Below are 15,299 nucleotides of genomic sequence, written 5' to 3' on the forward strand. Positions count from 1 at the left end.
GTTCAAACTTAAATTAGCTCAAAAGATAAACAATTTGGATTGATTATTATTGTTAATTAAACACGTCTATAATAAAAAAATAAATGATATTTTTTTGAATCTTTATTGTATTTATCTTTAAATAACCATATTTTCATTTTTGCCCCGTACCGTCATAGTAACAACATCATTATTTAAGTAACATATGAATCATTACACATGAAACCTTGGAAAAGGATTTTCAAAGCTCTTTCCGCATGTGAAGGTGTTCTAGAATGCTATTTACAATTCAGTTTTAGTTAAATTCAAATTTAGATATATATTATATCTCAAAAACTTCACCCAAGCTCTAAAACTTCAGATTTGACCAAATTGATCGTTTCCAAATAAGATAATATCACTAATTACAAGCTCAAGTCCATATTTAGATGGATCAAGAGTCGATTCACCATTTCTAGGCTTTAAACACCCACCAAAACTTCATAACTACAAATAATATAATATCATTGTTTTTAATGATGAATAAGTTTTTGCATGGTGTTACATGACTATATCAAATAGAATGAGACACTCATGTATTGTTCTAAGGATGATGAAAATTATATAATACTCACAAAACCCACCGTAAGTTGGTAGATTTGCTCTTGTTTTTCTGCAATAAATCTAAAAGGTTGGGTGTGTTGCTGCATCAAAGATGGATGATGTGTACATCATTAGAACTTGATAGAAATTGTTGCACTACTTCTTGATTTCTTTGAAGTGCTTCGATAAGATTAGATTTCTTTATCACTACAGCATATATATTATGGATGATACTCGTGTTTTAACTTTAATAACAATTATACAACATAATATCGATCATGTTGTACCAAAAAATGTTACACTTGTCGGTCCAATATGGATGGAAACCATAGGGGTTAGGCTAGAATTCGTAGAGCTCAAGTATAATTCTGAATGGACGAATGGCACAAGTCATGAGTGTAGACCATATGTTGCCTACTATAAAGCTTAGAAACAAGAGCATTATGTTATTACATAAGGTATGGTCACTACATCTTTACTAGAAAAGTGACACCACATCAGCACCCCATCATATTCACTAGATCCTTACTACCACATTACTAACCATTGAATATGGTTACCACTCCACATCATTTACATTTTTATTTTTTATTTTTTACATTAAACTAGATAAAAAAAAACATAATTTTAAAAGTTCATGGTTAATCTATATTCATAGAGAACCTTTAAATAACCAACGATCTCATACATCATGAGGTTCAATGTTTCCAAGGATTTTAGTTTGATCCTTTGGAAAATCTCTACAGCTTTCTATGAGTTCATGCACATTATCAACACATCAAAACATCGCATTGATGCATTTCATCAAAGGATTTATATGTTAGAAACTTTATCTGATAAAACATCTCATTGATGCATTTCATCAAACAATTTATATGTATTTCATCAAGCATCTACTATCTCATGATTACAACCCCTCACATATTTCCAACCTAAGCAATAGCAAAGACATCATATGTAACAAGGATAAGAACAGACTTGTCTCTTGAATAAATTGATTCAAGAACACCAGTCAGTTCCAAATCCATATTACAAAACGATGTAACGTTACCTGATCGGAAATCACCTCCGTTCATCATCACCATCACCGACAGGTCCATCCCAGTCTTCGTTTTTTCCATCACTTCTCACAACAGAGAGACAAAAGACAAGAGAATAGAGTCGATTGTAGAGATGAATATGGGAAAAATGCAGAGTAAAACAAGGAAGGTAGAGGAGAAACAGATGGCTTCGATCCTTCAGCCAATCACAGCCTTTGTGATCATCCATGAATAGCTCCAATCCACAACACGACTACTAGGCTTGGGGACGGTGTTCACACATCCTCAAGTGCGCCAACTCGGATTTCATGCGTAGAAATCCCCTCCATACCTGAAGGTCTTATTCTATCTAACTTGCACAAAAAAAATACGAGTAGTAGTTAAAGAATACAACCAAAAAAAATATTAAATGATTTGGTAGAATTTTTTGGGTGAGGTTTGAAACATTTAATAAATATTATCTATTGTAGAATCATGACATGGTCGTGCGATTTAATGGTTTTTCTGACCAAAACTCAAAGAGCACTACTAAGGATATGATTGGGATGATGAGAGACCAAGAACAATACATATTCTCGTAATACCATGTTAGGATTAATGAATAGAATCCAAATTGATCAAGAATGAAGATCGAGATTTCAAAAGGCTGTAACATTGTCGATGTTTTGATCGAGTAGAACAGGAACATAACTTCGCAATGATACAAAATACAACAATTAATTTAGTTAATTATGAGAAAATACTAAAAGTACTACCACTAAAGATAAGTATATACAAAAGCAATTCCAAATAATACAAATTTTATCAAAAAAATATTCTAACAAATGCTTATGTAAAAAGACTACAAAATATATACGAATCTACGTGTGCTATTAGAGGTGGCAAAACTGACATAATTTCAATACGAAATAAAAAAATTTGGTAAGAGATTTCAAATTGTTTAATTAAACTAATTGACTTGAAAGAAAGGATACACAAATCAAACAAATTATGTTAAAGTTGAAAATTTCAACTCGAAAATTTCATGTTTATTTAAATGGATTTTTTTTTTAAAATACATACATTGGACATACCAAAAACAAAATCAAATATAAAAGTTTTTTTTTGGATTGAATCTTTTTATGATGTGGAAAAGACTTAAACCATTTAGAAAACTTCTTTTCAATTATTATGTTTTCTTTCATACTTTATAGTTTCACTGAATCACTCCTTCCTTATGACATCACCCAACACTTGTTTAACTCGCACTCTTTCAACTTTATCATTTAAACATGTTATAAATTGATGGGTTTTAAATGTAATAATGTGGAAAAATATCTTAAACTTTTAAGGGTACATGCAACCTAGTTTTGGATCTATGTCATAACTCTATTGAAGCAACATACAATTGAACAACAAAACTCTAATCCTAGTTGAAATTAAAATTCACAACGTCAGTTATATACCTCTTATTTGTTGTTGTAAACAAACCCTTTGAACAATTCAACAATCTCTTGAAAACTAGTTACAATTGTATGCAAGCCTCTAATGGTTCACACCCACAATACAAGAACCCTATAATATTTAGGAGAAAGGGGAGAGGTATGAAATTTTCGGATTTGATCTCTTTAGAAAGTTTGGCCAAAAATTTCAACGATAAGACTTTATTTATAGCTGATAAGGAAACATCTAAAAACTGTGATTTGAACATAAAATATTATTATTTCAAATAAGGTGATTGTTTAGTTCCTAGTTTATTCTCATGAAGGCTTCTAGAAGGCTCCAAGAGAGCCTCCAAAACCGTCAATAGCAGGAGGATTCTAGAACATGTCATCCGCTCAACTTTTCAACTTTTAATTAATTCTAATTAATCTATAATTAATTCTAAATTAATTCTGATTAATTCTAAAGTAATTATAACTATTTTTAATTAATATATAAGTCATATAATATATTAATAAATCATTTATCTCTTTTTAAAATCAATCAATACAATTTATTGGTTATGAGGAGAACCCAAAAAAGACTTGACTTTTATTCATCAATATCATATCAATTTGATTTGGATTTTAGACATCTTAATCCAACATAAATTTTGTCATTCCGCCTCCTAACTCTTACTCTCTCCAAGTACGAAGAAAGAGTTTTCACCTTTTTCTTGCCTCCTCAACTCCTACACACCAGCATAGGGATGTTATTTGGGTCGGAACCGAACCGAACCGAACCCAAATAAACCGAAAACCAAATAAGGGTAATTGTATGAACCGAAAACCGAACCAAATAAGCAATACGAGTTTGGTTCGGTTCCGACCCGAATAACCCAAACAACATGTAGAAGATGATTAAGGAGCCAAATAACCCGAATAAACCGAATAACATTTACAATGTGATTATAAATATTGTATTTTGTATGACTTGAATGGAGTTTGATCATAGTAGAAACTAGAAAACAACGATGATGAGACGATTATTTTTTCCAGATGCAAGGGTCGACTTTTTTTTTTTTCTTATCGTGAATGGAATTTGAAGTTTGAACTTTGAACCGGTGATGATCGATCAATGAGTCCAGGTTATCGTAAGTCACAAGGGCAGTAGCTGCAACTGTCGATCAAAGAGTACTATCGCAAGGATGAGAAAAACCTCAATCGATCAAAGAGTAATGTCGTCGACTCGTCGATTTGGTGTAATACAGATGATTGAATTCGATTGCATTGATTTTTTTGGTGTATTACGTGGGTTTTGTTGGGTAACGATCGATAGAAAAGAAGATTGAATAAGCAATCATGTTAGGAAAAAAATATGACTTTTCATATTCGGTTCGGTCCTTTTGGACCGAATAAGCCCTTATTCGGGTAATTCGAACCGAATAAGCTTTATATAGATACTCGAAAACCGAATCGAATTGCTTATTCAGGTCTAATTCGGTTCTGTTTTCAGTTCGGTTCGGGTTTTTGGGCAAAATTCTCATCTCTACACCATCACGACAACGACACATTTGCAATGTTTAGTGTTTCAAGTCAACACAACACGACACGTTTACAATGTCTAAACCATGCTAACCTGACACAAAAATAAATGTGTTAACAACACCAAAATTAAAACGGAAAGAACTATAAAATTTTAGGTCTTTCAACCTGAATCTGAAGGTACAATGACAAGTGAGAATATATTTTTCCGTGTTGTATCCTCCTTTAATTATAGATTGCTAAAAATGTCTCGTGAATCGTGAGTCAAATAGAAAAACGTCTACAGCTCGAAGCTAAATATAAACTATTTTAAAGTTTAGTGGTCAATTATAAAAAATAACTTGGATGCCAGTTTTGAAAGAACCTAAAATTATAGTGGCCAAATTATAAAGACATCAATTTAAAGAAGTAATTGGGCTAGGGGGTGAAGCACTCTAACCAGCCGCCGTCCACTAGAGCTGGTGGCGATGGATGAATCTACGTCGATCGATTCCTCCTCTTCTGTTCTACTTACCCTGTGCAAGATTTTTCAAAACCCTAAACCTGCTTCGAATTAGCAACAAATTGTCCATCATATCACATGAATCTCTTCTCATCTTCAATCACTATAACCAACGCTCAATGACCCTCCATGTTAGATCTTCAAAATCCATCGTCACCACTGGAAAACACAGCTTCAATTTCATAAAGGTTCGTTTAACTTTCTTATCGAAATCTTTTCATCAATCTCAGAACTACCCATTTGTCAAAACCAATACCCAGAACTGTACAAATAATAGTATCGATTGCACCGAGTTTCATTTCAAAAACCTCATATTTTCAGCGATTGAAAGAAATTATTGGGCATTTTGTTACAATACTAAACCGGGTCCTAACCCGCTTCAGGATAGATTCCAAGCAGTGATATTTGAACCCGAATTGTTTACTAGGGTTCTTAGTTCAATCAAAGAACACCCCAGGATTGCTCTTAGGTTCTTCCATTGGGTGGAAAAACAACCAGGCTTTACGCCTTCAGATAATTCGTTTATTGCTATTCTTGAGATTCTCGCGGAGAGCAATCTGATGAATCGGGCGTATCCAGTGATGGAAAAAATGGTTTGTGGGAATTTGAATGGGGTTGTGAATTCTTTAATCGATGGCAATCTGAATGCAAATATTGCAGCTAAGCTGCTCGACTTTATGCTCTTTTTCTTAGCTAAGAAAGTCATGGTCGAGCAATGTTTATGGGTTTTTAATAAAATGGTGGAAAGCAAGTTCTTGCCAGACGTGAAGAACTGCAACAGGATTCTTAAGATGCTTAGAGATAAGAAATTAGTTCACAAAAGAAAACAAGTTTATAGTATGATGAATGTGTATCACATTGAGCCAAACATCATAACATACAATACTTTGTTGGATTCGTATTGCAAAGAGGGAGAAGTGGGACAAGCATTAAACCTTTTGGAAAAGATGCAAACAAAAGGCTGTGAACCCAATGATGTTACTTATAATGCATTGATTAGTGGGATGGTGAAAATAGGCGATTTTGATCAAGCAAAAGAGATGCTTTCTGAGATGTTAGTTTTGGGCTTGAAGGTATCATCATACAGTTACAATCCCTTAATTCGTGGGTATTGTGAGAAAGGCTTAATTGAAGAAGCAGTCAATCTTGTTGAAGAAATGGTGATTGTAGGAGCTTCACCAACTGTACATACATACAACATTCTCATGTATGGATTATGCAAACAAGGAAGAATCGTTTATGCTCGCCAACAACATTCTATTATGCTAAAAAACAGTTTAATGCCCGATATAGTTTCATACAATATTTTGATTTATGGGTATTGTCTTTTGGGGCGTATAAAAGAAGCTTTCTTGTTGGTATCCGAGTTGAGGCGTAGGGATCTTTTTCCCACAATGATTACCTACAACACCCTTATGCAAGGGCTATGTGGAAGTGGGAACATGCAAAAGGCAATGGAGCTCAAGGGCGAAATGGTAAATCTTGGTTTTCCTCCCGATGTTTACACTTACACGATATTGGCAAACACTTGTCACAAGATGGGTGATTTGGAAATGGCAACAAAAACTTATCAAGAAATGATTAGACATGGTTTGCAGCCTGATCAATACGCGTACATCACTCGAATAGCAGGAGAACTGAAACTTGGTGATACCAAAAGAGCAATTGGTTTACTAGAAATCCTTGAAAAACGTATTGGGCCAAATTTAATCACATATAATGTGTTTGTACATGGTCTTTGTAAGGATGCAAATGTCGAAGGAGCTAATGAGTTGATAAAACAAATGGTTAGTAAAGGCTTTGTTCCTGATCATTTCACATATACAAGTATTATTTGCTCACATTTGGAATCTGGGAAGATTCAGAAAGCCAAAGACTTGTTTAATGAAATGCAAAGCAAAGGGGTGGATCCTACGGTTGTGACGTACACCGTGTTGATACACGCACATGCGGTTACTGCAAGGGTAGAATGGGCATTAATGTATTTCATGGAGATGCAAGAGAAGGGTATCATGCCAAATGTGATTACATATAATGCATTGATCAATGGTTATTGCAAATGTAGACGTATGGATCAAGCATATAGATATTTTTCTGAAATGGAAGCGAGGGGTTTAGTTGCTAATAAATATTCTTATACCATTTTGATTAATGGGAATTGTGATTTGGGGAATTGGAGTGAGGCTTTGAGGTTATATACAGAGATGGTGGATAGAGGAATTGAGCCTGATTCGTGTACACATAGTGCATTGTTGAAGAAAATAGGTTTGGATTCAAAAGCTGATGCAGTTCGTTATCTTGAAAATGTGGTTCTTGGTAATGAGGAGATTTGTGAAGCAAAATCTGTTTCCTATTTATAGTGATTGATATGGTCAAAAAGTCAATTCCTTTTTTGTGGCTATCGGTTGTGAAATGACTAAGATGGACACGTTAACAAATCACTTGAAATGACTTCAGGTTAGTTTTTACTTTTTCCATCTTTGATTTCTACAACATTCTATTCTATTGTGTTTTTCGTTGTGTAATTTTATGTTTATTTTTGCAGTTAAATTGACTCGAATGTTTATACATTCAAGACATAGGTTTGATACACTAGAGCTCACAATGAGAAACAATCTTTTATGATGTTATAACAGGTATGTAGATGAGAAAAATGTCTGGAAAGTTAGTATTGTATTCTTTCATTTTTTTTTTTTTTGCTAAATGAATCTTGATGATGATCATCATGTCAAACCATAAAGCCATACCTTGTTTGTTCCAATGCAAACACTCTTCTTGTATAACTTAATTCATATTCAGTTGAATGCAAAATTCCCGAGAAGTTTTGCAGTATGCATATAGTGGTGTTCTTTGCAAGAATGAACAATTGTAGTCAAATTTTAGAAATAAAATATGTGGTGTTCTTTTTGCATTTTTACGTGAATGGTGTTTGTTTGAAATAGAGGAAGTCAAGTATATGATTATTTGACCAATGAGGTTAAAATTGTGTTTATATATAACTTTTGGTTGTAAGCCTGATGAGAAACAGCTCCAGAGATCAAGTATCAGTCTTCCAAAAAGTGCCATAAAAACAGGTAGGACGATTCTCTGATTCACATGGATTCATCTCTCATATGCTTTGGTAAATTTAGTTTTAAGCTTTCAAAGTTAAGACTTCATATTATGTTTTGACATGAAAGCATGAACATTGTTCCTTTTTACAGAATGTTACCATGAATGCTAACATCGTATCATGTATGTTCTTGATGCAGGACCATGCAAAGTATGTCTTAAAGCACCATTTGAATGTATGTGTGATGTGTCACAAATATTATTCGGTGAATCTTTTCTTTTTGTTGGAGTGCATTTTGGGGTTTTTCTTGTTTATAGGGTTTGCAAATTTGTGACGCACGCCAAGTGTTCGATAAAATATATTACTCGTTTGACACTAGTATATTGGCTACAAAATCATCCACATTCCACTTTCCAATATAAAGAGTGGGGATTGTAATAGCATACATCTTCACAGAAGCTTAAGAAGATGAATGAGCATTGAATCGAATACAATTATCCATGGGAAATGAAAGGATGTGATTGACTTACTTTTTTTGGAGACTACTACCGAGGTTATACAGTATAAATTCAAGGAGCTTTATTTGAAGCAACCACAAACTAACATGTTGGTTCTTATGACTCGTTTTTACTTCATCTGTAAAGTAGTTCATGGGTTAAAGTTCATTCGATGCATGTTGTTTATCTTTGGGTTCTTCTTTGAGTTTGGCTAGGAGTGTCATAAAAATTGCATTTGAATAATTCATCCAATCGAATAAGGTATGGGTTATTTGGTTGTGTTTATTCAGTTTTGGGGTAATTTAGCTTGATTAACAAGATAAGGATAACTTAATGAGAAAATTACAAATTTTGCCAAAAACACTAATTATTTTGCAAATTTAACCAAAAAAAATCGAAGTTGCAAAAATAACCATTGAAATCGCAGATGGTAGGGATGAGCATATGGACCGAGGAACCGGCCGGAAACGGTACCGGAACCGGCACCGGAACTAGAACCCGATGGAACCGGTCGGGCTGGGATTGGGACGTTATTTCTGTGGATTTTTGGAACCGGGAACTGGTAGGAACCGGAACCGGTAGAACCGGATGAAACCGGAATCGTATGATGCTATTTTTCAAGGATCGGTTCCAACATTTGAAGACACGACAAGAACCGGTAGAACCGCCGGGTTGGTTCGGTTCTTGATTTTGGCCGAAGCCGGTTCCCGGTTCCGGTTCGGTTCCGGCCGGTTCCAGCCGGTTCGGTCCTTTTGCTCATCTAGCAGATGGGAATGGTCCATCTGCGATTTTGTCATTCCATCTGTGAAGGTACAAGCACCCAAAGCGTAGTTGTGCTTTAGGTAGTACCTTTGCAGATGGACTAGACTAGTCCATCTGTGATTTCCCTTTTTCATCTGCGATTTCTCATTTTTTAGTATAAAAACGTTTTTTTTTCTTTCATTTCACTCTTCATTTTAGAGAAACTCTCTCTAGATCATTCCCTTACGATTTCTCTTCATTTTTCAATAAGGTTATTTCGTAGTCAAACTCATTGATTTCGTAGTCAAATATGTTGATTTCGTAGCCAAACCTATTGATTTCATAGTCAAATATTATTAAAAAAAAAAAAAAAAAAAAAAAAAAAAAAAAAACCCCGCAGATCAAAGGGAAAGGAAATCGCACTGTCCATCTGCGATTTTATTATGATTCTTCCTTATATATACACGGGAAAAAAAATCATTTGAGAATGTACAACTGGCTAAAACACGTCTATGCTTTAGCTACTTGTACATTCACAGATGGGATCGGCAAATCGCAGATAGACCATTTCCATTAACGATTTCGATTGCTAAATATGCAACTTAATTTTATTTTTTTTGGCTATTTTCTAAAAAGTAATTAGCTAATTTGATTATTTTTGTAATTTTCTCTAACTTATTCGGTTTATGTGTGGTTAATTTTCTCCCAATATGGGTTAATTGAATAACCCGAATGAATTATTATATTGATATTGTTGAAATTTTACTTTGATATGTATATGTATATGTATATTATGGGTTAAATAACCAGTCCAAACATGACGTTACAACTTTACACCCGCGAATTGGTCTAATATTTGACCAAGTGAATAATTTATATAATACAAAAATACGTGGGGGTAACAAAAAAGCTATCTTATTTCCCTAGTTTGTGAATGAAAATCATATGACCAAAAACATGAGAAATTTTCTGATTAACTGTCCTAAATAAATGGAAATCGTATAACCCAAAACCGTATTTGATTTGGATATAGTTAATTTAGAATTGTTAAAAACTGACAGAATCAAACTGAATAAACAAAAAACCGATTAAACCGATGAAAAAGCTCCCTTAGAATGTGTTGGTGATGATGACTGATAGTGATCAGTTGCACTTGCTTCAGTTTGTTTTTGATTGACCTTGATGTAGTTTGTTTTGTGTGGAGTTCCTCGTTTTGCTCATTGCTGGTATTTCCATCACAATACATTTAGGCGTGTTGAGTATTTTGGAGTTGGTGTGAGTTTAGGGGTCATTATTGTCATACTTGTTGCTTGTTATGAGATCATCTGTATAGACACCACATGTTTCGTTGGTTTATGAAGAGCACGATCATATATTTTAGCTTTTATGCAGGTGTTAGGTTTTTGCTTATCCATGAGGAGCATTGTATTTGTTCAAAGGTTTCTTCTTTTGGGCATGCATGGAGAACCCGTGATATCAGTTCTCATTTGTATAAAGAAGTAGGTTTAAGTTTGGATGTGTGCTCTCTTTCCTACCTTATAAATTCTCTTTGTTGAATCTGACATTTTCTTAGAGGTATTAAGAATATGTATTTGTAAACATGAGTTATGGTCTTTCTGTGATTATACTTATAGGTTTGATCCATGGGGATCCATATATGATTGTTTTTGTTTCCAATGGATATTCGACTCCAATCATTTGAAGACAAATAAAGTCCGGGTTGACATTGATGAACTATAGTAAATCTAAAGAGAGTGTTCCTTCTTAATTCGGAACCGACTGACAATATGTTGAAATTGACTTATTTGTTTTGGGTTCGTATAGTTCTACTACAGTTCAAACTGGACTATGAACATCTTGTTTGACCATGATGTGACAGTGAATTCGACTTTAATGTCTTTTTTGCTTCTAGAAGCTTTCCACTAGATACTTGCTAGATGATCCAGCTGTTCATCCCTTGAGGGCGACATGGATGCACGACTTGATATGACAACAGTGTTGCAATCGAGCATCCGTGGGTTGATTTAAGGTGATTTTTTTTTTTTTTTGTCATATTTTGATCTAGTTCTTGCCCACATTTCTTTCTAGTGGTTCATTTTGTGTCGTCAGTTATTCATTTTGTTCATTTGTAAGTGATTTTATAACCTACTTATCTTTTGTAGGTTTTAAAGGAACAAAAAAACAAGACTTATGAAATATTAATGCTCGGGAATATTAAAAGAAATTCGCAAGGTAGTAAATGAAATTCGCAAGCACACTTAGGCCTAAGTTAGGCAGGCATGGTTACGTTGGCTCAAAAAGTGGTCAATTTTTAGTGAATAACTCTTTTATAAAATAGTAATCAAAGCTAACAAACATCATTCTAGTTAAGTTTTTCAAGTACAAACATTTACTCGATTTCCCTCCCTTGGTCATTTTCATTTCAGAGGCAACCCAAATTCAAACACATTGTTTTGTTCCATTCTAAATTACACAAGAAGAAAAAAAGTCAAGATACTCATTTGCATCATCAAAACTAGCCTTATCATCTCTAAGACCCACCCTCACCTTTCACTACCCCACATATTCAAGGGTCAGTTTTAGCATCCGGATATTATTATTATTATTCAAAAACACCTCTAAAATTACACAACCACACATCAAAAAATAAAACAAAAACTCACCAACCTAAATAGTGTGCTTTACTTAGTAGGTGTAGCCCTTGACAAACATTCCTTTCTTAGCATCTTCACTTTCACCTTCAGCAGAGTACTTTCCAAGCTGAGCCAATGAGTTTGCTTTTGCACGTGTCAAAAGTGCCTTCTGCCCGGCTTCCACATTTTCGGGCAGCCCTTGCCATGCCTTGAGCACCGAGTTTTGTAGGGCCCGTGCATATGAAAAGGACACGTGCCATGGGTTAGGGCTTTGGTTCATTGCATGCAGGTTTAAGGTAGCTTCCATTTCAGATTGTCCCCCTGACAAAAACTACACAACCAAAATCATCATTTCATTTTCTTGAAAAACACTACAAATAAACAAGATTCTCATACCATGATTCCAGGAACTGCAGGTGGGACCCTTCTCTTAAGCATGGTGAGGGTATATTTGGCAATAGTCTCCGGTGAAGCTTTTTCCTTGTGGTCAGCTCCTGGAGTGACCATGCTGGGCTTTAGCAAGATTCCTTCAAAAAGAACATTGTTTTCTGCTAAGTAGTAGAAAACCTCTCCCCAAACCCTTTCAGCTACTTCAAGTGTTGAGTCTATTGAGTGGTCTCCATCTAGAAGGATCTCTGGCTCCACTATTGGCACCAATCCATTGTCCTACATCAAGTCATCACACAAAAGGTCAACTCTTTCTTTCACCATTGACTTACTCTTGATGTGTTAGATACTTATATAATAACACAATCTTCAGCAACAAACCTGGGAAATGGCAGCATAACGTGCAAGACCCCATGCAGCTTCTTTCACAGCCAAAGCAGAAGGGCCACAAGGAATGCTGACAACAGTACGCCTACAAAATATAACATTAAATGTTAGATCATTGAGCTAGACCTCAAAAAAGATACAAAAAATTCAAGACTATTTATGATATATCTCACCATTTGGCAAAGCGAGCTCCTTGACTGTAATACTCAGCTGTTCTAGAAGCTAACCCATCTAACCCTTGGCACCAAGATTCATTGTTAGATCCTGGAAGGGGAACTAAACCCTGTGAAAGATAACTAAATAAGTAAGAATGATGATAAAAAGTTGAAAAGAAGTTGATAGAATTGGATTCCAAAAGGAGAAGAGAATGTATCATGCCTTATCAACTTTAATGCCAGGTACGATGTTCTGTTCACGCAAGCAGTCAACCATCTTCTTTCCATCTGTAGTTGATTGATAAAGGGTTTCCTCGAAAAGGATGGAGCCAGAGATGTATTGACCTAAACCAGGAGTGGTCAACAGAAGTTGTCTATAGGCTTGTCTGTTGGCTTCGGTGTTGTCCAATCCAATTGATGCCAATCGCTTTCCACAAGTTGCATTTGACTCATCAATGGCAAGGATACCGCGGCCAGGTGATGCAATTGTTTTCTACTCCAACAAGAAAAGATATAATCAGTATATGTAAATGATCTCACAAATCTGTAAACATGATTCAGGAAGAAAAAGGAAGAGGAGCTACTCGGCTTCCAAAAAAGCCAAATCCATGAACAATTAAGTTTGAATTGCGTAAAGTGCATAAAAAGTCAACTAAGCAATTGTTTGAAAAATAAAATTGAAGACAATACGACCCTCCAATATAAATTTAATGTTATTTGGCTGCTCGTGATTCGAAAAGGACATGACCCCTCCGCCTACCACTACAGTGATCAAACTATTAAGACTTAAATCCAGTTGCAATTAAACTAAACCCTAAAATCAACTACTGCCTAACAACAACAAAAAAACGCAGTTCGATTAATCAGATCGTCCATTCACAACGCAAAATCAGATCAACTTTGTAAATTTAAAAACAGAAACCAGAACAATTCAATCCTAAATGAAACAGAAATGGAAACTCAAACTCACAGCGGTTTTGACGAGTTCCTCGGAATAAGATCCCGCGCGGATGACAGATACACGAGTGGCGGGTAACCGGGAGGAAGATCCCGTACGTTGGTTGAAGGATCGTTGACCGATCCAAGGTGAGGAAGATGCATTTAACTTCACGAAACTTGCAGACGCCATCGAGATTCGTATAACGATATCGTATAAAAATTGATGGAAAAGAGAGTTTTCGAGAGGGGAGCGAGACGAAGGGGTGTTTATAGAGTTGTTTTTCTTGGGGAGTCCGCAGGCAACCGAGGCATTATATAAGAAGACAAGGGTGGTGTGCGGAACTACGAATGTAGTAGGTGTCATTTTCTCAGATTTGACACTTTTGTCCCCATTTCAAGATCTCCCAATGACGATTTTACCCAAAGGATAGTACGACGGCGTTTTATACTCAACAGTTTTTGAAGGTGCTCTTTGTAATTATTTAATTTTAGCAAACTTTCATAAATGGTCCGTACAGTTTCCAAAAATTGTCACTTTCTGGATGTCTTTGGAAAACGTTGTAACGGTGGTCATTGTAGTTTTAATTTTTCTATGTACTTGGTCCTTATCTATGCAAAAAGACTATTGTGTCCTTTGTCCTTATCTATGCAAAAAAGATTATTGTGTCCTTTATGGTAGTGGCCTATGATTTTGTTTTAAAATAGATCAAATAATTTATAAAATACGAACAAGTAGCAAAATACTTCAAATGGTAACAACATGTAACAATATATGATTTTAAATTAAATTGCTCGTTTAAGTTGGAAGTAACTAATTAACTACGATGATAAAAAAAAATATATTAATATACTAACCTAATGAACGAATAATTCACCATGGAGATTGAAATACAATTTGATCTATTCAAAAAAACTGTTGTCTTAATTCTTTTATCGACATGTCTCGGTAGGTAAATTATTCCATTCATTATGAATTTAAGTTTTGAACGGGACATAATTCACAGTCTTGACATTTTTTATCCAATAGAAATATTTAAGTTTTGAACGGGATAGAATTCACAATCTTGGCATTTTTTATTCAATAGAAATATGAATTTTATATATAATATATATTTCACCTCAAATTTGTGTGGAGTGGGCCAAAGCCTACTTTTACCTAGGGATGAGCGTGGTGCGGTTATTGACCAAAACCTCACCACTAACCGCAAATACGGTTAATTTATTTTCAAACCCGTTTGGTGCGGTTATTTTTGCGGTGCGGTTAGGTGGTTATTTTTTGCGGTGCGTTTTTTTCTTTTCTTTTTTTTTTTTTTTTTGTTTATTAACCGCATAAATTTGGTGCGGTTATTTTGTGTGGTATTTAACCGCAGTTTAGAGTTCAAATGGTTTTAAGAGTTCAAACAATTACTTGTAATAATAATAAAAAAAGAATAAGGTATAAGACAATTAACTTAAATCTC

General features: G+C 34.8%; 2 protein-coding genes across 4 annotated transcripts; one reads left to right on the top strand and one right to left on the bottom strand.

The window, feature by feature from the left end:
- Window positions 1–4,972: 4,972 nt before the first annotated feature.
- On the top strand, window positions 4,973–8,874 carry LOC145041309 (Pentatricopeptide repeat (PPR) superfamily protein). 3 transcript variants are annotated; one of them, XM_078989320.1, is made up of 4 exons: window positions 4,973–7,505; window positions 7,594–7,684; window positions 8,062–8,122; window positions 8,300–8,874. In XM_078989320.1, the coding sequence occupies exon 1, from the start codon at window positions 5,018–5,020 to the stop codon at window positions 7,406–7,408; it is 2,391 nt and encodes a 796-aa protein (XP_078845446.1). In that variant the 5' UTR covers window positions 4,973–5,017; the 3' UTR covers window positions 7,409–7,505; window positions 7,594–7,684; window positions 8,062–8,122; window positions 8,300–8,874. The 3 variants fall into 3 exon arrangements, with proteins under 3 accessions (XP_078845446.1, XP_078845447.1, XP_078845445.1); XM_078989321.1 differs by lacking the exon at window positions 8,062–8,122 and having other exon boundaries at window positions 8,300–8,873; XM_078989319.1 differs by lacking the exons at window positions 8,062–8,122; window positions 8,300–8,874 and having other exon boundaries at window positions 7,594–7,884.
- Window positions 8,875–11,915: 3,041 nt separating this feature from the next.
- On the bottom strand, window positions 11,916–14,133 carry LOC145041320 (fructose-bisphosphate aldolase 3, chloroplastic). Its single transcript, XM_078989335.1, has 6 exons — window positions 13,871–14,133; window positions 13,124–13,393; window positions 12,919–13,028; window positions 12,740–12,830; window positions 12,368–12,637; window positions 11,916–12,302 (listed from the first exon to the last, which is right to left on the bottom strand). Exons 1-6 carry the CDS (start codon window positions 14,027–14,029, stop codon window positions 12,024–12,026), a joined length of 1,179 nt encoding a protein of 392 aa, XP_078845461.1. The 5' UTR covers window positions 14,030–14,133; the 3' UTR covers window positions 11,916–12,023.
- Window positions 14,134–15,299: the final 1,166 nt, after the last annotated feature.

This window comes from Lactuca saligna, chromosome 4, assembly GCF_052625555.1.
Source record: "Lactuca saligna cultivar CGN05327 chromosome 4, ASM5262555v1, whole genome shotgun sequence".
Taxonomy (NCBI): domain Eukaryota; kingdom Viridiplantae; phylum Streptophyta; class Magnoliopsida; order Asterales; family Asteraceae; genus Lactuca; species Lactuca saligna.